General features: G+C 47.9%; 2 protein-coding genes across 2 annotated transcripts in view; both read right to left on the reverse strand.

Annotated features, from left to right (window-relative positions):
* Positions 1 to 518: 518 nt before the first annotated feature.
* ERLIN1 (ER lipid raft associated 1) lies at positions 519 to 22621 on the reverse strand. The gene is given in 13 exon segments (XM_049811309.1): positions 519 to 4133; positions 4135 to 4278; positions 4458 to 4537; positions 4858 to 4947; positions 5505 to 5596; positions 6659 to 6717; positions 11892 to 11965; positions 13115 to 13240; positions 14126 to 14187; positions 19989 to 20035; positions 20566 to 20647; positions 21936 to 22059; positions 22587 to 22621. Coding segments are annotated over 12 exon segments (1092 nt in total). The 5' UTR covers positions 22049 to 22059; positions 22587 to 22621; the 3' UTR covers positions 519 to 4010.
* Positions 22161 to 22667, reverse strand: part of CHUK (component of inhibitor of nuclear factor kappa B kinase complex) — a 32987-nt gene continuing 32480 nt past the window's right edge. Inside the window, exon 22 of the transcript XR_007507363.1 lies at positions 22161 to 22178. The gene's annotated coding sequence lies outside the window, so the exon portion shown is untranslated. The remainder of the gene's footprint in view (positions 22179 to 22667) is intronic.

The following is a 22667-nucleotide window of genomic DNA, read 5'->3' on the forward strand; positions in this document are numbered from 1 at the left end:
CCCCGGCTTCAGCTGCCAAAACAGATCCTGGGCTCTCTCCGTGACTGACAACCAGCCACTGCAACTCCCACCACCAGCTCAGCTCCCAGCATCCTGGTCCAAGACAAGCATTCATGCTTGCGGGTGACATCAGTGCTCAGGGGCCCATCCCCAGTCCCCAATGACACTGCTGGCACAGAGCAGCCATGCCTGCTTGGGACATGCTCCCACAGTGGCAGCATGTAAATTAGCAGGGCAGCTACGGTGGGGGCCCAGGGGACAACAGGGCTCCCTTCCCACCATGAGCTTCAGGGGATGACAGCAGAAACAGAGCAGAACACTATGTGCTGCCTCTGCTGCTCAGCACCATCACATGGTTTTCTTTGAGCCCAGGCTGCTTACAGGGCTCCTAGGGTGGCAGTCACTGCAGCTGGGGACACGCAACTAGACGCAGCGTTACTGCAGGATGAGAGGCATAGATGCCCCCCTCAACCTGCCTACAGTGACACCAGCCCTAGGATGCATAAAGCCACCAAGGAAATGGTAACAAAATAATTTTATTCTGCTTTATCAAAAGAACTTAACACTGTGCATGTAAACTCAAACATACGTATTCTGTTTCCTTGAAGAAGGTGCGGATCCAGTGGCAGAACCCTTTAGTCACAGGACCACACCAGTCTTTTGAATGGAGAAAAAAAACCCACTTCAATCCCACATTCCTGGTTGCATCCATGTTCCTGCTCTACAGCTCCCAGCTCAGAGAAGCAAAGCCCAGACTAGGGTAGTAAAGCCATGGTGATTCCCTCCTCTTGTACACCTACTCAGGCTTCTGAAGTGGTGGCTGGGGAAGCAGAGAGGGAGGGAGGAGGCTTTTGCAGAAGGCACTGAGAATCATGCACATGTTGCTGCAGGACTTCAAACTGCAGGAGCATGCCCCCGTGTCCCTCAGACCACACAGGTAGGAGGTGGCTGATGCCATACCCAACCAGAGGAGAATGACATTTAGCCAGCAAATTTAACAGCATTTAACGGCAAATCTACCTGGCTGCCCAGCAAGGCTCAGATCCAAAGGGAAGAATTCCGGCCTGGATGGCTTTCCTGCTCCCTGCACTGGGATCTCACTCTGATCACTGCATGCAAGCTGTGAGCTGCCTGGTTATTGCTTCTAGTGGTTCCCCTCATGCCCTTCCTTCTTGTCAGCTGCAGGCTGGCAGAATCTACCCTGTCCACCCAGCCTGATGCCCAGGGTTTTATGCAAGCACTGGGTAGTGCCCAACCCCAGTGCGTACAACATGGAGACAAGTCGACATCACATCCAGCAGTGCTTCTGGTCTAAAAAGCCTGCCTTTGTCTCAAAATTCAACCAAACTGGCTGCTGCTGGAGCAAGGATAGGCCGTGCTTCTGCTGCAAAGTGCCTGCTGCAAGCCAGCAACACCAAGGAGGTGGAGGGTCAAAGAGACACAACTCCCCCCTCCCACAGGAAAAAGGGGACCTGGCAAAATTACTTCCAGCAGACATTTTGAACACCACAGCTACAAAATACGCTGCCATGCCCTCTCTGGCCTGGTACCCTTCCCCTGGCGGGGGCACTGCAGGGTCCGGTGGGGCTAATGCTGTGGCTGCCTGCTGCTCTCCTGCCATTAGCCATGGGCTCCAGCTGGCTGAGCTGCCTTCCACTGTGACATACAGACACCCTTCCTGCTCCTCTGCCCATCAGCATCCTTCAAATGCTGCTCTGCACCAGGAGGGTACTGTTTGCCCAAGCCTTTGGCAGGTGAAGACATGAGCCCCCAATGCAAAACCTCAGCTCAGTGCTCCCCAGGCTGGGACCTGCAAGGCACGTGGCTGTGCCAGAATCCCTGTGCACCAGGTGTGTACAGCAAAAACTGGAGAAACCTCTCCTTCTGGTGACAGCAGTACCCTTCCTCCCACCCTCAGAGCACAAGGAAGCATGCTCATGCATAACCTCCCTGGAAGCTGGGATTGGTGCTCAGCTCCTTCAGCTGGCCTCTCACTGGGGCAGGGTCCTGGTCCCTGGCTCCTGCTGTGGCTGGGTTTGAAGAAGAGCTGATATCTTGGAGCAGAGCACCAACTGGGCCTTAGGAGTTTGCAGACAGAGAGAGGAAAGACAGACCATCTGAAACTGCTGCAAAGTCCCACAGTCATGTATTACCCAAGCTGGCCAGCAGTGGCAGCAGAAGAGGCAGGGTCAATGCATCCCTGCTCCGCCCCAGAGATGGAGAGGCAGCCAGAGCAGGAGATGAGACAGCGTAAGGCACCATATGTTACCAGACTTCCTTGAGGAGAGACACTGCCATCTTCCGAGTCAAGCCACACAGGATAGGAAAACAGCACTGGAAAGCCTGAAGCCCACACAACTCATTTGGGGCAATCATTAGCAGAGGTGAAGTTCAGGCCATTCATTTTGAGTTGAATGTTTCACCAAGGCAAAAGCCAAGCATGTTCCTCCCCTTGCCACAAGGCTGCAGATGGTGCCAGGGACAGAAGATATGCCAGCACCAACCAGCCCATCACCACCAACGGGCCCGTCTGGTGAACTGCACCAGGGCTGAGGCACTGCATATGGCTGCACCTGAGGGGACAGGAAAGCAGGATGAATGTATAGATATCCCAGACTGGCAGAGGAGAGGCAGTCTCTGAACATATGGTAGGTTCAGACGCAGACAATGCATCCAGCTCAAGCTCTTTCCAGTTGCTTCCCCAGTCATTATTGTCTTCTGGTATTGCCGCAGAACATGAGAAACGGGTCCTAGAAACAAGCATGTCTTCGCAGGCAAAGGGGAGGAGAGGGGAAAAGAGGAAAGCAGATCGTACCAGCAGATGTCCCCCCTGGAACACATCTCTTTGTCTTGCTCTGCAGTAGCACACAGGGAGCAGGGGTTGGATGTATTACAACACACACCAGGAGAAAAGATCCTCCTGCCAGTACTGCTCCCGAGTTAAAAGCTCTGTGATGCAGCAAAGCCTGGACAGTGATAAGAGGACCAGCGAGAGACTCCCCACCGCAACTGTTGAAGGACACATGAGGCAGGTCCCACTTCTTCCTGGAGTGGTGGATTTCACACTGGGGAGCAGTGATGCCTCACCTACTTTGCAGGCGAGGTTTCAAACATCTGATCTGCTGCAGAGCAGGGTCTCTTCACTCTTCTCTTCCCCTTCGCTTTGCCAGCAAGGCAGAGCAGTGGAAATTCAGCCCCCTTTCCCTGGTGAAAAGACCCACAGGAACACTGGGGTCTGAGCAAACATTTCCCAGCTCTGTTACCCACTGCTTGGAGGTGCTCCATGCACTCTGAAATCTGGTTTAGGGTGCAAGGTGAGACCCAGCCACCCAGCTGAAACATACTACAGTCATAGTCATGGGCTGCCAGCACGAAACTCTTGCTTGGAAAGGAGGAGTTACAGAAGCCTGTTAGAGATTGCTTGCTCCAAGTTGTTATTGAAGTGCCACTGCCTACAGGAAAGATTATGGCTATGCAGATCCTATTCAAATAACCTATTCCACACCAAACCACTTGTCCGGTCACCAGGCCTTGTCCTAAGCAGGAACATGCAGCCTGTGCTGGCCAAGGAGAGCCCACTCCACTGAAGTCCTTGAGAAGATTTAGATCGCACAAGTAGAAACCTGCCTCGGAGTCCACAAAGCGAAGCTTCATCAGCAGGACAAAGGAAACCTCTTCGCTCAGCCTCAGCAAAGGAGCACTGGGGAACAGCCAGTGTGCGGTAACATAGCACTCAAAGCCACATCTCCTACCTCCAGAGCAATGCTTGCTAAATAATTGCACCTACTGCAGGAAGGCTTTCCTGGTGTCTGTCTTTTAATATTCCAGTATAGGTATGTTAATACAGGATTATCCCTCATTTGGAAGCACCAATTTAATAGGGGAAGAAACGGAAGAGGCAGAGCACTTGCAATGTGTTGCTAGAAGAAAATCAACCCAACTGCCACCTATACACAAGATGTCCATGCATGCGCTGCATCCGCCCCACCAGCACAGGGCAACATCCCCTTTCACAGCTGGGCTAGCTGTTGAGCTATACCAGGTATCTTTCTACCTCTGTCAGCCAGTGCTTTCCTTTGCTCTGAGGTGGCTTTCACCAGAGGTCTCCGGGGCCTCCTGTGAAGGAAGGCTGGTTTCTTGTGCAGTCCTCAGATTAGCTTGCTGGAAGGCACAGGAATCCAGAAACACGTTAGGGATGCGGTCACCAAAATACAGCTTGCTGTTTGCAGCTATTGCTTGATATTTCATTAGTTCCAGATACTCAGGGGTAAGTTTCAGCTACAAAAAGAGAAAACAGAGACTGTAAGAGCCAACCTTCTGGACCCCACATCATTAGACTTCACCTCAGGCAGCTGCTTCCTGGGATGTGGGCTGTTAAATCAAGTGTTTTTCCAGTGGTGCCCACCTGAACCTAATCTCGGAGAAATCGCAGAGAAAAAGAGTAAGGAAGTCCTCACCTTGTTGGAATCAGCCAGCTTCCGAGCAGTGTAGTACTCAGCATCAGCTTTTGCTCTCTCTCTCGCTAGGAATGCAGCATCTAACACAGCAACAGAGGACAGACAGGAGAAGAAGCATTAGCAAGTGAATAGCCCCATCGTATCAAACACCTAAGCCTTTGTTGCATGGGGATGAGCTGACCCAGGTGTGCCCATGACACACAGCTTGGCTGGCCACATACCTGCGCTGCTGGCTTCTTGGTGAGGTACCTGCAAAGGGGAGGGATGACCCCAGTGCATAACCTTGTGCTACTGTACCCTTTATTATTTTTGCAGGATGACAATGCCTGTGAGCCTAGTTCTGAGGTTCCTCTACTTGTCACCACCTTTAGCTGGAAGATGAGTCCAGCAGCACAGTTACCTTCAATCTCAGAAATTCGCTTCTCTGTTTCCTTCTCCATAATCTTCTGTTGATAGTGAATCCTCGCCACCTGAGCAGCCTTCTCTGCCTCTGCAATCACAATAGGCTCAGCTCAGACATTCAGTTCTCAGGGCTTGAGCATCAGCATCCTGACCCCAGCACCTGGTCACAGAATCTGCCACATAAGCAGTTTGCTCTCTGCTACCTCCCTTTCTGCTCAGATCCTACAGTGCCAGTTTGTATTCCAAGCAATACAGTTACAGAAAAAAAACACAGTCCTGATGTTTCTAGAGTTGCACTGGTTGACATCTCTTTTACAAGTGTGAGTCCCCCTGGCACAGGGACACATAGCTTCAAGCCCAAGCAGTTTTTCTGGCAGAGCTGTTACCTCTCGGCCTGCTGTAGCAGAAGCCCCGCTGTAGGACAGAGGTGTTCACCGCTCTGCTGCTATGGGGAGGGAGGTGGGATGCAGATACAGCAACGCAAACACTCATGTTTTCTAAATGACTGTTTGTGCAGCCTGGCCATGCCTCCTTGAGGGAGCTGTCAGCCATGCAAGACAATGTCCTACCTTGTCTTACAGGGGGATGTAGGAATGGAAATTCAATCTGGACCCCATCCACTAGTACTCCCAACTGGTGACATACCAATAAGCGCTTTCTTCCGGTCTGTCTCTGCCTCCTTCTCTACTACCTTCTGCTTCTGGGCTGCTATAAGCAGCTTGGTCTTCTCAGCCTCCCTGCAGGGTGAGAAATGATATCACAGGGAAACGGTGCTGGGGAGCAGCTCTGCAAACCAGGGCATGAGAGGCCGGGGGACAAGAAGCCGACCAGTTGCCAGCATCATGTCCTCACAGCCATAAGAACTAGTTCTGTCTTCAGATGTATGAGCACAAGTGTAGCCAGCAGGTCAAAGGAAGGGATTATTCCCCCTCTCTATCTGGTATTGGTGAGGCCACATCTGGATGCTATATACAGTTTGAGGCCCTCAGGATGAGGAGTAAGTCCAGTGCAAGGCTACTGAAGATGTGGGGTGGAGGCCAGGGCATATGAAGAGAGGCTGTGGGAGCTGCACTTGCTTAGACAGAGACAAGGAGATGAACGGGGATCCAACGTCTCCCCTTGCCCAACGGGGTCCTGGAGATGCCAGGGCCAGACTCTGCTTGGAAGGGCACAGGGAGGGTCCCAGAGGCACCGGCACAGCTGCAGCACGGGAAACCCCATCTGGCCTCAAGGAAATGGCCCATCCCTATGCAAGCTGGGTGTCCCAGGGACAGGGCCCTGAGCAGTGAGGGATCCCCATCCCTGGGGATGCCCCAACTCACCCAGACTCGGTCCCCAGCAACCTGCTGCAGCTGTGGCACTGGCCCTGCTTTGGGAAAGGACTTGGACAGGAGATCTCCATGGGTACATACCAGACTAAAATCTGTGGAATTATCTGAGTTTCCTGGAGGGGAGCTTATGGGTGAGACATCAAGACCCCTGAGCCCTGAATTCAGTTTATGAGTCTTCTACAGGTTCTCTATAGCACATCAGTGTTGCTTTTACATAAAGAAGTAGGAACATAGCCTTGATACAGACTCTGTACATGTTAACAACCATCTTTGTGAAGGACTGAAAGGCTTCAAGGTGAAAGAGCTATGGAAATGGAGAAACAGAATGCACAAGTGCACCTAGCCAAGCACACACTAACTAGAGCCCACCTCTCACCTTCTGAGCACCAGATAAGAGCTTTCTAATAGCATTATGCCTGTGCTGGACCCTCAAAACCAATCAATACAATTTTAGGTACAGCTACTCACATTAGCTCAAAATTTCTTCGGATAGCTTCTGGGATTTTGGGTTTTGTAACACGCACAGCCTATAAAAAAAATAAATGGGTGCATTTTAAATTAAACATTTTGATGTGAGCTGCATAACTAAGAGATGTCTTTGCAAAACTAGCTGTAGTGCTCAGGACGTTTCCACATTGATCCAAGACCACACATAATGGTTCCCAATCCTCTTGTACAACACAGCTGAGCACAGCCACTCTCACAGAGGTGCCTGACATGTATTTGCTGTCTTTGCACCTTTAATGGCACCTAAATGATCAAGTAAGACCCGTGGAGTAGACATTAAAGAGGTCCACCACCTTTCTTAAAAGAAGCCTAGTTCTTGACTCCAAACACTCTTCAAACATCACCAGACAATGCTCCCCAAAGTACTGCTCAAGAAAGGGGCTCACAACCCAATAAAATTAAATCGCAGGAGCAAGACTAGCAAAAGAGGCAGGGCTACAAGCTCAGGAATGGATTTCCAAGAGAAAAGCTTGCAAAACCGACCACGCAATGAGACACATAGCGATGAAGACAGGGGAGAGCAGCAGGGCACGGGTGGCAGCTGTTGTTTGCAACTGTGGATCATCAGGAGTGATGTTCATGGTGATGCTGACTCCACAACTCAGATATGTGCCAGAGACAGATGCTAAACTGCTCTGCTGAGGACTCTCTCTGAAATATGAGGGAAACACCTTCAGAGACTGGACCGGGAGCTACTGCTGTTCAGTTGGCATGTTGTGTGGCTCAGTGAGCTTTGGGAGATGCAGATTCACAGTCCACGGCTGTACAATTGCTTCACAGCCCTCCTGCTCCACCTTCACTGTAGATCCAGTGCTGAACCTGCTGCTTCTCTCTGGGGTAAGCCTGCGAAGAACCAAGGGGCTTCCACAGAGGGGAATGGGATACGGACACGTCCAGGCAAGTCTTTATATGCAGTGAGAAAAGAGAACCTTTTCCATGTGACAGGCACCCTGGTCCCAGCAAACACCATGCCTGGGGAGAAGGAGCGAGCCCGTCACCAAAGCAGGGCACTTGGGAATCACAGAATGGTTTGGGTTGGAAGGGATCTTCCAAGGTCATATAGTCCAACCCCCTCCTGCCATGGGCAGGTAGCTCAAAGCCCTGTCCAACCTGACCTTGAACACTTCCAATGATGGGGCATCCACAACTTTTCTGGGCAACCTGTTCCAGTGTCTCACCGTCCTTATCGTACAACATTTCTTCTTTATATCCAATCTAAACCTACCCTCTTTCAGTTTAAAACTGTTGTCCCTTGTCCTCCCACTACAGGCCTTGGTAAAAAGTCTTTTTCTGCCTTTTTTATAAGCCCTCTTCATATATTGAAAGGCCACAATAAGGTCTCCCTGGAGCCTTCTCTTCTCCAGGCCGAACCACCGCAATTCTGCTGCTTCTCTGAACAAGCAAAGAAAGCAGATTTATGGGACGTCAGACCAGAACATTCTTCAGTGAAAGGATTTTTCTAAGCTCCTACCAGGAGCAAAGCCTCTCCAAGTCCCTAGAAAGGTACCACATGCAGAAAGCTCACCTCACCAGCTACTGCAGGGTGTGCAGGGGGATATCCTTTCTACCTCCATAATACCCCCTGCACCAAACCAAAGATCAGTTTCCAGAAGCATGGCTTTTCCGACATGGGCAAAGATTCCTTTATAATAAGGAAAGCTGCCAGGTCTTTGAAAACCTCCATTAGCTGCTTCTTTTTCAAGCCAATGGCTCAATCTATTTCATGGCGAAATCTACTTCATCTACTAGATGGAGACACTACTGTGCACTTTCAATATTGTTAATGATCAAATGTTAAGGCATTGAGAGATGCTGGGACTAACTGGCTGAGCAACAGCTTTGGAAAAAAGAGCATGAAGGAATCAAAAGACAAGTTGACTATATGACAGTGTCTTTTCCCTGTGGCCATGGAGTCCAGCCACATCCTGAGCTGCACTGGCAAAGGCTCAGCAGCAGGTTGAAGGCAATTTTTATTCCCGTGTGGGGAACCCGGTATAAGGGATACCAACAAACCGGAGAGTGCAGCTGAAAGCCACTGAGATGGCCATGTAAATATTACAGAGAATGGGAATAGGCTTCTGGTATAGTACTTCTCTTCTCCTGTTGATCCTCCTCCTTGAATATGGGTGTGAAATTTGCCTATTTCCAGTTATTAGGGACCTCCCCTGACCACTGCCATCTTTCAAAGATAAGACAGTGGCTTCACAATGGTGTGGGCCAGCAGCTCAGCACCCTGGGATGTATCCCACCTGGTTCCACAGACTTGTGTGTCCACCTGCTCAGTTGTCCTCCACTGTGGGCAATACTTCACCTCTGCAGACTCTGCTGCTAGGGTAAGGAACAGGGAGGCCCAAGGGCAGACCTTGCCAGAAAGAAGTGAAAGAAGGTGTTGAGTACTTCAGCATTTTCCACATCCTTGGTCACTATGTCCCCTGCTCCACAGCTTCCCTGGCCTTCATTTTGCTGTGGATGCACTTCAGAGGCCCTCTATGTTGCCCTACACAGCGATCATTAGGTCCAAGTCCAGCTGAGTTTTGGTTTTCCTAACTCTGTCCCTGCACTCTCAGTTCAACCAGCCTTATTCCTCCCACCTCATCTATCCCTTCTCCATGTTTTGTTGAGTTTCCTTTTTGCTTTCCAGCTCAGTCATGAGCTCCTTATCCACACCAGACTCCTGTCTGTCTCACCTGCTTGACTTTCCATGCTTTGGAATGTCCTTGGCAATAAAGTGGGGCCTGCTGGCCTCCTTTGCTGACCATGGCAGTCTCCCACAGGACCCTGCCAGGCATATCTCGCACAAATCGAGTTCTGTCCTCCTTAAGCCCAGGCCCATAATTCTCCTGTTCACCTCACTCCTCCAAGAACGTTGAACTCACCATCTTACAGCTGCTACAGGTCACACTACTATCAGACTTCACCTCTCAAACAATTCTTCCTTGTTTCTAAACGGTCCAGCAGAGCACCTCTCTCAGTTAGCTTTACTCACCAGTGCCAAAACCTGTGTTCAACACCCTTCAGAAACGTCCAGCATGGCTTGCACCCAGCCCTATTGCCCTTCTAGCAGACACTGAGGTGATCAGAGACTGCCATGAGAACTAGAGTCTGTGATCACGAGGCTTCCTCTGGTCTTCTACAGGCAGCTTTACCTACTTCATCTTACTAACTGGGTGGTCTGCAGCAGACAAGGATCACGTGGTTCTCCAAGTTGGTCTGATTCTTACCTGTACTGGCTCTTATCTCAGCTGTTCATCACCCATCCCAAAGCAAAGCTCCAGTCCTTTGATTTGATGATATGAACCAGTCCTTTGCAGACAGTACAACCCTGCTGCCTCACCTTCTCAGCCCGTCTTCCCTAGAGAGCCTGTACACATCCACAGCAGCACAGCACTCACATGAGCTATCCCACCAGGCCCCAGGACTGCAAACGTGCATGGATTTCCAGTTTCTCAGGTTTGTTTCCTGGGATGTGTGTGTTTCTGTCCAGACACTTGAGACAAGTCCCAGGGTGTGCTGCTTTCACAGGGGGAAAGTGCAGGAGCCTCCCCTACGACACTTCTTACTGCCTCCACTTCTCTTCAGGCTGTGGTCACCATGACAGTTAGGAAAGAAAGTTTTGTATCAGGCAACGTGGAGGGCTTGTGAAGGGTTCATATACACTAAATAGTTTTAATAAACCTAGAAAAAAAATGCTGTTAATTTCCTCTAACGGCATCTTCTCAATAATTGTTTTCTGTGTCACTTCTTTCAAAAATGAATTGTCAGTGATCTCTGAAGTACTCATGTGTGCAAACATGCTCTTCAAGAGGAAAGCACTATGCTCAAATACAGAATTATTTCCCTTAGAGCTCAAAAACAATTCAATTCTAGGTACAGTTAAGTTAATCTGGGTTACATAGCTGCATGTGTAGAGTTTAAAGAAAGCGCAGCTCTTCACCGATGAAGCAGGGTATTTCCTGACAAGAGACACAGCAACACAGCAGAGTTTTATGCTAAGGCACATCTTCACTGGAGACAAGAGTGCAGCTCTGTTTTGAAAGGGAACAACAGGGACAGAAGGGCAGGATCACACTGTCTCTTAAGTACTACAGATGAACCACTTTCCTCACTAGTTATGGGACCTCTTCAAGCTGGTGGTCTGGTGAGGTCAGGTGGGGCCGATGCAGGCAGGATACCCTTCAACTTTTGACCAACAGTGAAGATTGAGCATGGCAAATTGAGAAGGGATAGCATACAATGAAGATCAGATTTAGCTCTGTCGTTAACACCTCCCAGCAAAGAGCCATGAGTTTTGCTTACGCCCTTCCATACCCTGAGATCAAAAAGGGTCTTTATGTTATGATGATAATTTTGACTTATGATGAATTTTTTGTAGGAAATCACTCTGCAATGTACAAGGCAAGTCAACTTAGATATTTGGAAGAGTGGTGCCATCTCAATTTCTTTGTGGTAAGACACTGCCTGTGGTTCACCCTCATCAAAACAAAGCTAGCTTATGCACAAATGAGCAAACAGTATTTATGGTAGCATTACATGTACTGTCAATGTGAGGCTTCCCCTCCTTGCACACAGCCAGCCAGCCTAGCTAAATGTGGCAACAGGAACAGCAAAACAGATTTGGTCTCACTCATCCCTTCAGTGGAAATCTCCAGAGATTTCCATCTTAGCCCTTGCGAGCCTAAGGTATAATTTTCCCAGTTCTTTGTCCTGAACTTCAACATGCCAAAAAGCCAGTATATCCCGTAGCCCAGCTAAGATTAAACATGATTTTCTAACATGAGGCATAAGCAGGAAATCACTTGGGATATAACATCTTTGCTTATCTCTGGCACAAGCCAGAGAAAGATCTCTTCTTTCTCAATTACCTGTAGGAACTGCACTAGCACACTCGAGCACCCAGCTCTGCAGAGGTGCCAGAGGTAGTTTAAATAAAAACAATTTCTTGTTCTTTGAAAATTAAATCCAATACCTGCAGGTCTGTGGCCTAAAAGGTCCTTTTCTCTATCCTGCAGGTCTTCCCCTAACATAAACCCAGTACTTAGAAGTGGTTATTGTCATTTGGACAGCTGACAAACCTCAACTTAAGGCTCAACTATTTCACATTATGTGGAACACAGAAGCAAGAAACTTAATCTAGTGAAAGGTGAGCATATTCGAAGTGGAAAAAAGAATAATCTTTGTCAGGGAATGAACCTACCTGGATAGTGAGACCTGGTGCCATGACATTGAGATCTTTCTGCAGGGCCAACTTCAGATTCTCATCTATCTGATCTGTATTTGGAGGACAAGAAAGAGACCGCTTAGCTTACCATCTTTTCTCCTACAGCTTGTGTGGCAGAGAGTCAGCTGGCCTTGAAGAGCAGGTATCTCTATGGTGTAAGATAAAGATGCTTTTTGAGATCATTCAGTACATTGTTTCCCTTCATATATCCTCTGGAAATTGTTCACAAATGGAGAGTCACACGCTAGTGTCTCTAGTAAGGTTCAGCTGTTGATGAATTCATGGTATGTGAGCTAAGGGCAAATGGCTTTCAGCATCTCAGCAAGAAAAAGCACCTAGAGCCTGTGGTAAAAGTCCATCCCTTCCTAGCTGGAGCCACACCAACCCTGCTGCCAGCGGCAAGCTCTTCCTTAAGTCTCTAGCAACCTGCTGGATCCAGTACCTGCTGTGTCACTTCCAAGCTCCAGGAAGATCCTTCCACAGAAATGGCCAGTTATGAAGGGATGAAGCTGCATGCACTACCAGGAAACTTCTCTCTGACTACAGATATTTGGCAAGTTTGACTACAGCATTCAAAGATTTACAATCTCTTAATATTAAAACTCTGACCACCTTTTATCTTCCATAAACCCCGTTTTCCCCTGCTCTGCCACTCAAAAAGGAACGTGATACTGTTATGTCTTTGGGGGCACAGGCAGCTACCAAGAAGCAGACCATTAGACTGGCTCATTCCTGAACCACTGCTACCCCCTTGTGAAAAACTAGAGCATTGCAATGAACTAAGAGCATGTCCCTTCCTGCTCTCGCTTGCTAAATACAGCCAGAAAGAAGCTTTTAAAGTAAAAAAAAGTAAACTCGGCAACAGAACAGGGGCCTAAAAGTAGTAGACAAGACAAAACCATCATCACAGTGAAGGCAACGGGCATGACTGCACGCACGACAGCAAAGTGGCTACTTTGTGCATCCAGAATTCAGTCCTATCAAATTCCCACATGCAGATGCGGAAAGACAAAGAAATGTGAATCATTCAAGACTCAAGTCACATGGGAAGTGGCATATGGGTATCTCAGGAGCTGGACTCTGGATTGCAGCTCCAGCACAGTGGCTGTTTGCTCACAGGGGCTTGCTGTAACACATTCCACAACAGAAGAGGGAGATTACACAGCCTTTGGTGATGCATCCAACTGCCATCCACTTACCAAACAGCTCAATGTATACTTCCTGCAGGGTATGGGCACTGCAGAACTGATTCAGCTCATGATGAATTTTATTGAAGATCAAAGTCTTATCGTAGTCTGCAGTGTAGTTTCTCACAATATCGTACACTGAGGAAGAAAGAAAATTATCACAGGTTACCACTGACATATACTGCTTTCTGCAATGCCACAACCACATGTGGGACAGGTGAGTGGGGGATCTCCATCCTTGGGAGTTTTCAGGACTTGGCTTGACAAAATCACAGCTGCCCTGCCCAGCTGCTAGTGAGAAGCCTGCTGTGAGTGGGAGGGAGGTCAGAGGAGATACCTGCAGAGGTCCCCTCCACCAGCACTGCTGGGATTGTATGACTTCAAAGAGCAGAGTAATTATAGCAAGATATACTGCACAGTCCTGTTTTATGATCTGCATAAACAAATGAAACAGTAAAGCCTGTCCAGGACCTAAATGCATAGGAGCAGATACTACTATAGAAAGAAAACAAGTATCATTCCCACAATTATAACATGAATTCCCTCTTCAGTGCCTCAGTAACACCAGCATTTTGCATTAAGCTATGCTGCTGGAAAAAAAAAAAAAAAAGCTGTCTGGGTCTTTGGTTCAGCAGCTGGTGAAACAAGAAGGTAAGAGGCTCCTACAAGGGCTTTGCCTTTGTAATTTTCCCAGCAGCTGAGCTGGAAAGCACCTGGGGGCCTTGTCCCATATATTAAGCTTCACAGGTGGTCTCCCCTTCAGCAACAAGAAATAGGATTGTTTGAGCACCCTTTGCATTTCTAAACATACAGGGGAGAAATCCTAGAATTTCTCTTCAACTTTGAAAATCTGTAGCTTTTCGAAAAGCTTTCAGACACATGCATGAAACTAAGTGCTACAGTACTGGGAACCATAAGGATAACAAGACACAGAAAATGGAAGCCTTGCAAACCAAGATAGAGCTGCTACAGGTTGACTGAAGACAGTCACGGTGCTGCTTGTTGAAACAGGATGGGAAATACCTGCATATGGTGCCAATTTATTCACAACTTCTATTCGGTCAATGTAGATCATAACACCACCACTGTAAGTGAAAAAGAGAATTCATGAATTATTACTGCAATTGTTAACAGTAGTCCACATTTAAAGCAAAGTTGTCTTCATCCCTCTTTTACTAAATTCTACTAAACTTACCCAGAAGAATTCTGACTTGTTGAGCTTTTTGCAATTAGATGGCAGCAAACCCCAGCTATGTACAGACTGGTCCCTCTCTGCATAAATCAAAAGCATGCTCCAGCAAGTCTGCAAAGCACTTTCAATTCACTTTATCTCCTACTTAGCCAGCAAAAGGAAAACATTTTTGAACAGGAATATAGCTGCAACTGTCAGAAAGGAGGAGTCCAGCACGATGAAGGTAAGGCAACAAAGACAGCAGATGACACCTGCAAGCCGCAGAGCAGAGACAAACTGCAGATGCACTGCAGCTCTTCTAGACAAGCACATACATTTAAAATAGAAAAACCCTTAGTTTAAGTTCATGTATTTACTAACTCCAGCAGGAACTTGACAAGGCCCTTGTTAGAAAGGAAGAAACAAAGCATGTAACAGACTTTAATTCATGATCCCTGCTTCAATGTCACATTGCAAACAGCTCCCTATAGTTAAACACCACAACCATGCACATGGGCCCAGGCATGTGCACTGTCAAGAAGCTCCAGACACCTCACTGGAAGAAGCCTGCTGGCAGTCCTCTCCCCAGGGGATCATGTGCTGCTGGACAGGCAGAGAAAACAGAGAATCAGAGGTAGGGCTTGATCCCAGCCTCTGCTCTTACTGATGTGGCTTTCAGCAGGTCATGCCCACCCCTGGATACCTGTGACACTGGAGACAAGCAAAAACTCTACATTGAAGAAAAAAACCCTTAATTTTCAACAGCTCGTAAGTCTCTTGAGAGCATATTTTAAAAGCACTTTTCTCTTGCAATTTTGTCTTCAGGGCAAAAGCAAATAACAAACGAGAAGCTTTAGCAGAAACTGTTTAAAGACAGCTGATCCCCAGAAGCGGACCTCGCGCATTTCCAAACTTAAGTCTCTGTGATATTTTAACTCATACGTATTCCCCATGACAAACCTGGTTTCTTATTTTGCAGGTCTTAATCTCTGGCATTTGAAAGCTACACCTGCAGAGAAGTCACCTGAACTTGCCCGTGTCTGTCGTCTTTTAGAAAAAGGTCTCCCAGGCACAGCCTGCGTTCACTCTGCAAACCGGCCTGCTTTATGGCAACCTACAAGCTAAAAACATTGGTGATGGACTGAACTTGTCTGCTAGAAGGGATAAGCCAGCACAAAAGATATCTGTGGCTAAAGAGAGACTTATTTCCCAGTGACATACTACTATTAAGAGTATTAATCTCTTTTTCACTCAAGATTTCTCTTTAGGCCATAGGCATTCTTGCTGGCTCTCTCTTAAGAGCCATTACTATTTTTAAATAAGACAGGCTTATGGATCCTTTATAGGTAGGTCAGGCTGCACAAGCAGTTATAACGGTACGGTATATGTGTTTTTCTCCAACATGTCCCATCACATCGAATAAAATGACTATTTATTGTTGCAAGTGACATCCAACAGCATTCCTCAAGATCTTCCAAACCTGCTCTCATCCTCCTGACTTGTTCCAGTCACCTTATGACATCTCCACCAGGACAGGGAAACCCAGCTACCATCTTGGGGTATCTTCCAGATATCCTGGTGAGGAACCAAAGCAGAGCATGTGGGCTCCTTCCACCAGAATCTCCTCCACTGCACATCTTTATGTTGGGGTCCTTTTGGCATTTCAATTTTACAGGGATGTTTTAAGGAAAAAAAGAGAGCACCTGAGACAATCTGTCTCCTACACAGGACTTATCCACAGCCCCTCATCACCCCCCACACAAGAAAGTCTGGCACCTCAGACCAGAGAGGACTGCCTGCTGCCCATCTGATTCAACCAACACTACCTACAGCAACCCTGCAAAGGACCTTAACCGGGGTGGGTCAACAGGGTGGGGTATACATGAATTGTATCAGTCCTGTTGGCCAGGCTTTGAGGAAACCAGTGCCACTCAGAGCCCAAATACACTGGCCATCTATTTCCCCACCGAGGGCTTAAGCTTAAACCAAGCCTACAAAGCTCACGCTGCGTTTTCCAGTCATCTATCCAGCTGCTGGAGCCATCATCATTTCACATTGTGCAGTGGGGACAGCCCTCTGGACCTGCTGCTGTAAACCCAGGAGCCAAACTGAACTGTAACACTCTGATCTTAAAATGAGCATCTCAGACAAGACCTCCTCTCAAACAGCCTGATCCAGGAGACATTAGTAAGCTCCAGGAGTGCAGGAGACGCTGTCCTGGGCAGAGCATCATGCGCTAATTTGGGGCGATTCACACACCTTGTTGACTTGGAACCGTACAAATCCTCTCATCATCCACAGCTGTTTTACTTGCCCTTTGGCACCTCCGGCTTAGACGCTGGCTCAGATAGTGCTCTTTCCACTTCAACAAGCCATACTATTCTCAAAACATCCTGGTTTGCCAAAGCCTGCTTCTTGACAGATGCAAGGTAGGGTGACTCCCACGGGGAAATTCCCAGCGCTTGCAATGCTCCAAAGTGGTTTCCACAGCCTTTCTAACACTGGCATTTGCAGCCTCTGTAAGGGCTACTCACACCCGCAAAGTCCTCACCTCAGAGCTGCTCACGAGGCTGGTCAGGCAGAGCATCACTGAGTTGAGCAGGCTCTTTGGTCAGAGAGAGAGGAACAAGAAGAAACACAGAGGAAGTCTGAAAAGATGATAAACACCTAGGCTACGTGCACCTCAGAGAAGTTTAAGCAGCAATAGTGCCTAACAAGGTGAAAGTGTACAGGGGACCGACATACACTAGCAGGCGTTTCAGCAGACCTTAGAAAGCCTCATGTATTTCAGGATTTTAGCCTATGCCAGGCCAGGAGAAGACAAGGGAAAAAACTGAAGGACGTTGCCATAAAACAGGGGCTGTAAAAAAAGCTGAAGGTTTAATGCTTATTGCTAGAGCTGACCACGAACAAGACCAGACCAGATTAGGCAATCAGAGCACGTAAAAATTGGGCTTAAAGGTCAGATCTGGTTTGTCTAGAGATACAGGCATTAATGCAATACATCCACTTGCAACATTCGTGACACATTTTTCCATGACTGGCTAACAAACAGGGACCTGTTCCAGAACAGTATTCCTCCAGTGCTCCGTTTGTGTTCCTGCCAACAATCTGTAGCACGAACACAAGACGACTCTCACACCTTTGCAAATAAAACATCTAATGCTTGAGCGTCCTGGCTATTTACTGTTTCCTGGCATTGTAAAAACTTGTACAATACTTAGCTTGATTCTCTCCAGTCAAGTGTGTAAGAAAAATGCTACTTACCTAGTTTTCTAATGCAATATTTGCACAACACCATTTTCAACCCATTTATCGTATTCCACAATTAATACACTCGTGAGTACGTTCCTTCTTGATTAATTCTTCGAGTCAGTCCTTTGGAATACTTTGCTCTTCTAAAACTAGTTTACTGAACTGATTTTCCATCAGTTTTTGGAGATCAACAGACCCACTGTGAGGAAATTGCTGCACTTCCCAAGGAACTGTGCACACATTTTCTTGTTGGGGAAAGTCAGGAATGTCAGACACAAGAGGCAACTCACAGCTTGGAGCAGATACATATTCTACCTGCTGTAATGAAATGGTTTTTGTCTCTAAGGTGACAGCTGTTTTATGAAAAACAGTCATCTGGTGCCAAAGTATTTTAAAATCTGTATTTAATGTATTCACTTAATGCCGTCAAGTATAAATGTAACAGGTAAGGCAGAAATTGGGGATGGGACACCCACACAGCCATTCAGAAGCTTCCCAATGGAGATGAGAATACAGGGAACAGGAATATGAATATGGTGGAAGAGAATCTGATGGTTTAATAAACAATTACAGAAATTGAAACTGTTTAGGATCTATTCTTGTAATGAACTTTGAACCAGGAGAGTGAAGTTTCAGATTTGATCCATTTGTTATTATAAGCTAATGTTTTATTATGGAAACATGGATTCAAAGCTTTGGCACGGAGCAGCTGCAGCCCTTGATTCCAAATGCAGCAAATGTCAAGGCTCCTGCAGTAACACCTTAAAAATGGACAGAGCTACTGGGACCTTTGGTCTGAAGTGTATTCAATTATTAACTAAGAACTGCTTCACCAACTGTTTGGTGTTTTAAAGCATGTTTATTACCTGTAACTTCACAACCACCTGTATTGCACAACTGAATCCTGCAATGCTAAAATGTAACAGGAACTTAATGAACTAACTATACAGAATTAAACAGAATATTTAGCTCCTAAATCACAGACACACAGAATGGTCAAGGCTGGCAGGGACCTCTGGAGGTCATATTGTCCAACCTCCCTGCTCAAGCAGGGTCAAAGCAGCACAGTTTAATTTTGACTGTTAGTACATCTAAAGTGGTTAAGCCTCAGTGGAAAGCTTTGCTTGGTCTGTTGAGAAGGCTTGCAGGACAGATGGACACCACCCCTGGCCCAGAGACGTGATGCCGTTTTACAACATCCAGCAGCTGAAGTATTACCCCTATTTATGCTATGTATGAGCTAAAAGTTGCCATTAAACACGCTGCTAAAACTCTGCTCTGATGACTTATTTTTAACTGTGCTTTTAACTTTTAACTTACTCCTCCCTCCTGCAATTAGTCTTCACTTGACCTAAAGACTCTTCATCTGACCACAAAGCCCTGGCTGCAGCACTGAACACTAGCATTATTTACAGACACTCCTGAAAGAGGTTTGAGGTCTAAGACTAAAAACCAGCTATGGCCTGCAAGAACTCCATGTTAATATTTAAGCTCAAGTGATGTCTGATGAGTTGCTATAGGAATATTCCAAGATCTCATTTCAATAAGGGATCAAAATTAAACCAAATCAAAATTAACTCTACCTCATTAATGTTGTCACTAACATTCAACTTTTAATTTCAACATGGTCATTGTGCATCATCATTCAAGTTATAGTGACTTAAAAAAAAACAAAGAAATAAACCCCGCCCCCCAAAAATATTGTTGAGTACCCTAAAGCTAAAAGACAAGGAGAATCACTTTTGTTTTTATCCTGAAGAAACAGATTTGGTCATCACTTTAACTTGCGAGTGAACCAACACAACAGGATCTGCAACCCAACAACTAGCCTTCTCCTTCAGTTACTGCTGTGCTTGTTAAAATTATACAGATCTTTGCTGACAAAAGGATCAGCTTAATTACGAAGCAGCCAGATGCCACCCATGCATAGGATTCTTCCTTATTCTTTCTCACTCTTTCTTTACATCAGGTGAAATGTCAATTCAAAAAAATGCCCCAATAATTCCAGGAGACTCATTTTCTTGAGCTGTTTTTTTTTAAATGAGCCATCTCCCATCAGGAGGATTCCCATTCACCATTTACTTTTGCCCCCTGCTGGGGTCAGCACTTTTATTAGCCACCAGATTCAGTCTAGAAACACCACAAAGCAGAGGGCAGACCAAAGCACAAGGAACGAGCTATTGATATAATCAAGGGAAGAAACCAAGAAAAATCAAGAGAATATCACTATGTGCAAATACCCTCTGAACATCAATACCAGGGAAAGCAAGAGCCCTCCCTTCCATACCTCCTGTGCTATTATTTCCAAGTATAACGTGTGTGCCTATGTTTGGGACTAATTTTAGGGTATGTGTCTTTACTTTTCTGCCTCTGTGTCACAGCACTGTAAACAACTAGCTGCAAACTACATGATAGAGTGTATCTGCTCACCACCAGAAGAAATACAAAGGAAAAACATACCTTGTCCCACAAGGCACATTTTTCACTTCATCAGTCTGCAACGTGGTCTGAAATAAAAAGACAGCCAGTGCTCACAAAACCACTCCATTCTCCAGGAAGATCATGCTGTGCCCAGACTCTCACAACAAGGAACATGGAGCCAAAAACATGTCCTCTACCTCCTCCCTGACTCTGGCAGGTGTGGGCAGAAGACAGACTTCTTTTCAACTGCATTTTGGGAGACAGAGAGGCAGCTGTGCTCATGTCCCCCTACTCTCAGTTTCTGTGGCACTAAGGCCCGCAGCTCTCCTGGGAAACAATTAGGGCCACAAACACAGACTGTCCTCCCAGAGCAAGCCATCTCCTGTCCCAAGCAACACACAGGCACGTTGTGGAGATTCCACCAAAAGGACAAGTGCCAGTGCACAGATGGGTCTGGCACCTAAGGCAGAAGGAACCAAGGGCTTCTTAGGGGCTGCTGCTCTGACTACCACACTACTGAGCCCCTCTGCAAACACCAGTTGCCCAAGTCACCCCCATCCAGCAATATCCCTACCAACACCTGCTCCCACTCACCCTCTTCTGAGACGATACTAACCTGCACGGATTTGAAAGTGGTAATGAACGGGAGCATGATGTGGTAGCCTGGTCCACTTGGACTAGTTAACAACGCACCACCCCTACAGACAGAGAGAAAGAGAAAAATGGGGAAAAGGCTCAAGCAACTGGAAAATAGTAAGTGTTGACTTTGTACTTGCTCGCTCTCATTCAAACTGCCAGGAGTCACAGCTGTGGCAGTGCAAATTACATTACTCACCTGCACCAAATCTGCCACCAATTCCCCTAAAAAAGGGCTGACTGCATATGAAACTTGCCTGCTGCAACTTGACAATCATTTGCTTCAGTCCTGTGAACAGTTAACTTTTAGAGAAGACAAATATTGCTAAATTCTTCCATCATTGCAAAGAGCTCCAAGAACACAGATTTTCCTCTCTAAATAGTTCACTGGTAACCATGGAAAAATCCAGCAGTTAGATGTGATACTGCCAGTGTGGATTTCCACAAGGCAATCGGCACAGTCCCTTACCCAAAGCGCAAGGAGAACCCGCAGTCTCTTGCAAGGACTGGCAGGTTGTTAAAAGACAGGAGACAGAGGACAGCTCTAAGTGATCGATCCTTGTAGTGCAGTAAGGTCTCCTGCAGCGTCCCACAAGGGCCTGTGCTGTTCAGAACACTCGTAATTAAAAGGGAAGAGCAGTGCAAAGGAAACTGGCCCATGGTGGTGAGTGCAAAGGATAGAAAAGACATGACAGAAATACAACAGAAATGGCAAAATGTGCACAAAGGTTGGTGCTGAATTTGTCTGTTCCTTTATTCAAATATGAAGCCAAATCCAGTCAAGAGGTCTCACTTAGTGACTGTGACTACTCACTACTGTGGGCTGACAACGAGTTGCTCTACAGATGCTATTCAGGGCAGCTATGAGCCCCAGGTGAAATTCAGCCCAGAGCCAGGGAGAAGACCCATTTCAAAGCAACAACAAAGCGGGCTCTCTGGCTGGCCAACAGGCTCAGGACAGACGTGACAGCCCTCGATGTAACAAGGAGAGATCAACAAACATGAAAAGACTGGACGGACCAAAAGCTTTGGTCCTCTAAGCTTTGAAATCCAAATTGTGACCCAGAAAAAAGGGAGAAAGGAGAGTGAGGAAAAGTAGCTGAGGATTCAGGAAGGCAAAAACTCATAATGGTTTTGCCCAGAGCCAGGCTATCCAGGCCCATGTTATTATGTCTGGTGCAAGAGAGCAAAAACAATGCAGTCGGCCCACCTCAGGGCAAAACCTGGAGGGAAACAGCGAGAGAGCAATCACCTCCCGAGGTGAGCTGGGGCCAGGGATGAATCCCAGCTGAGAGAAAGAAACCTAGGGAAGGCTACAGAAGCCTTCAAGGCACTGGCAGGGAACAGTACCTGTAATAGACAGCCAGGTGCCCCTCCTCGACCTTGTGGATGGAGGAGTACAGGAAGAAGACGAGGAGTCCCGTGGCAGCTGCAACTACGGCTCCAGCCTGGGCCATGGTCATCCTCACATCACCTGCGGGACACGGGCCGTTACCACCCGGCGCAGCACGTCGCCTGGACGATGGGGCACCGTTTATCGGCCGCCTGCATGAAGATCTTCGCTCTCTCTCCTCTCCGACGGCGTCTCTGCCCCTTTTCCAACAGCAAAACCTGCTCAGCTTTTGGGCCAAAAAAGCCAGGGAGGAATATCCTCGCTCCGCAGCGGGGTGCCGCCGCCCGCTCTCCTCGAGGCCTCGTTACCCCCTCACGCTAATTACAACGGGCGGAACGCCGCCGCCGAAGGCGCACGGCGGCTGACGAGATTCCGCCCCCCCCCCCCTCCCCCTCCCCACGGCGAAAGGACGCGGGCACACCCGCTGCACCGGGGGCCGGCAGCCGCCCTGTGAGGGCCGGTGACCAGCGGGCTGCTCCCCGACCGGGCCCGCCGGCGCCCACCGCAGCGGCCCGGGGCTCCCCAGGCCGTTTCGCGGGCGGTGACGGCGACCCCCCCCGCCCCGGGAGCCGGCCCGGTACCAAACCTCCACCCCCACACCCCCCTACCTGCCGCCGCCGCTGCCCACGTGCGGCCGAGGCCCCGCTCCCGTCCCGCCGCGCACGCGCGCCGCCCCCTCACAGTGCGCG

The sequence above is a fragment of the Accipiter gentilis genome, chromosome 9 (assembly GCF_929443795.1).
Source record: "Accipiter gentilis chromosome 9, bAccGen1.1, whole genome shotgun sequence".
Classification (NCBI taxonomy): domain Eukaryota; kingdom Metazoa; phylum Chordata; class Aves; order Accipitriformes; family Accipitridae; genus Astur; species Astur gentilis.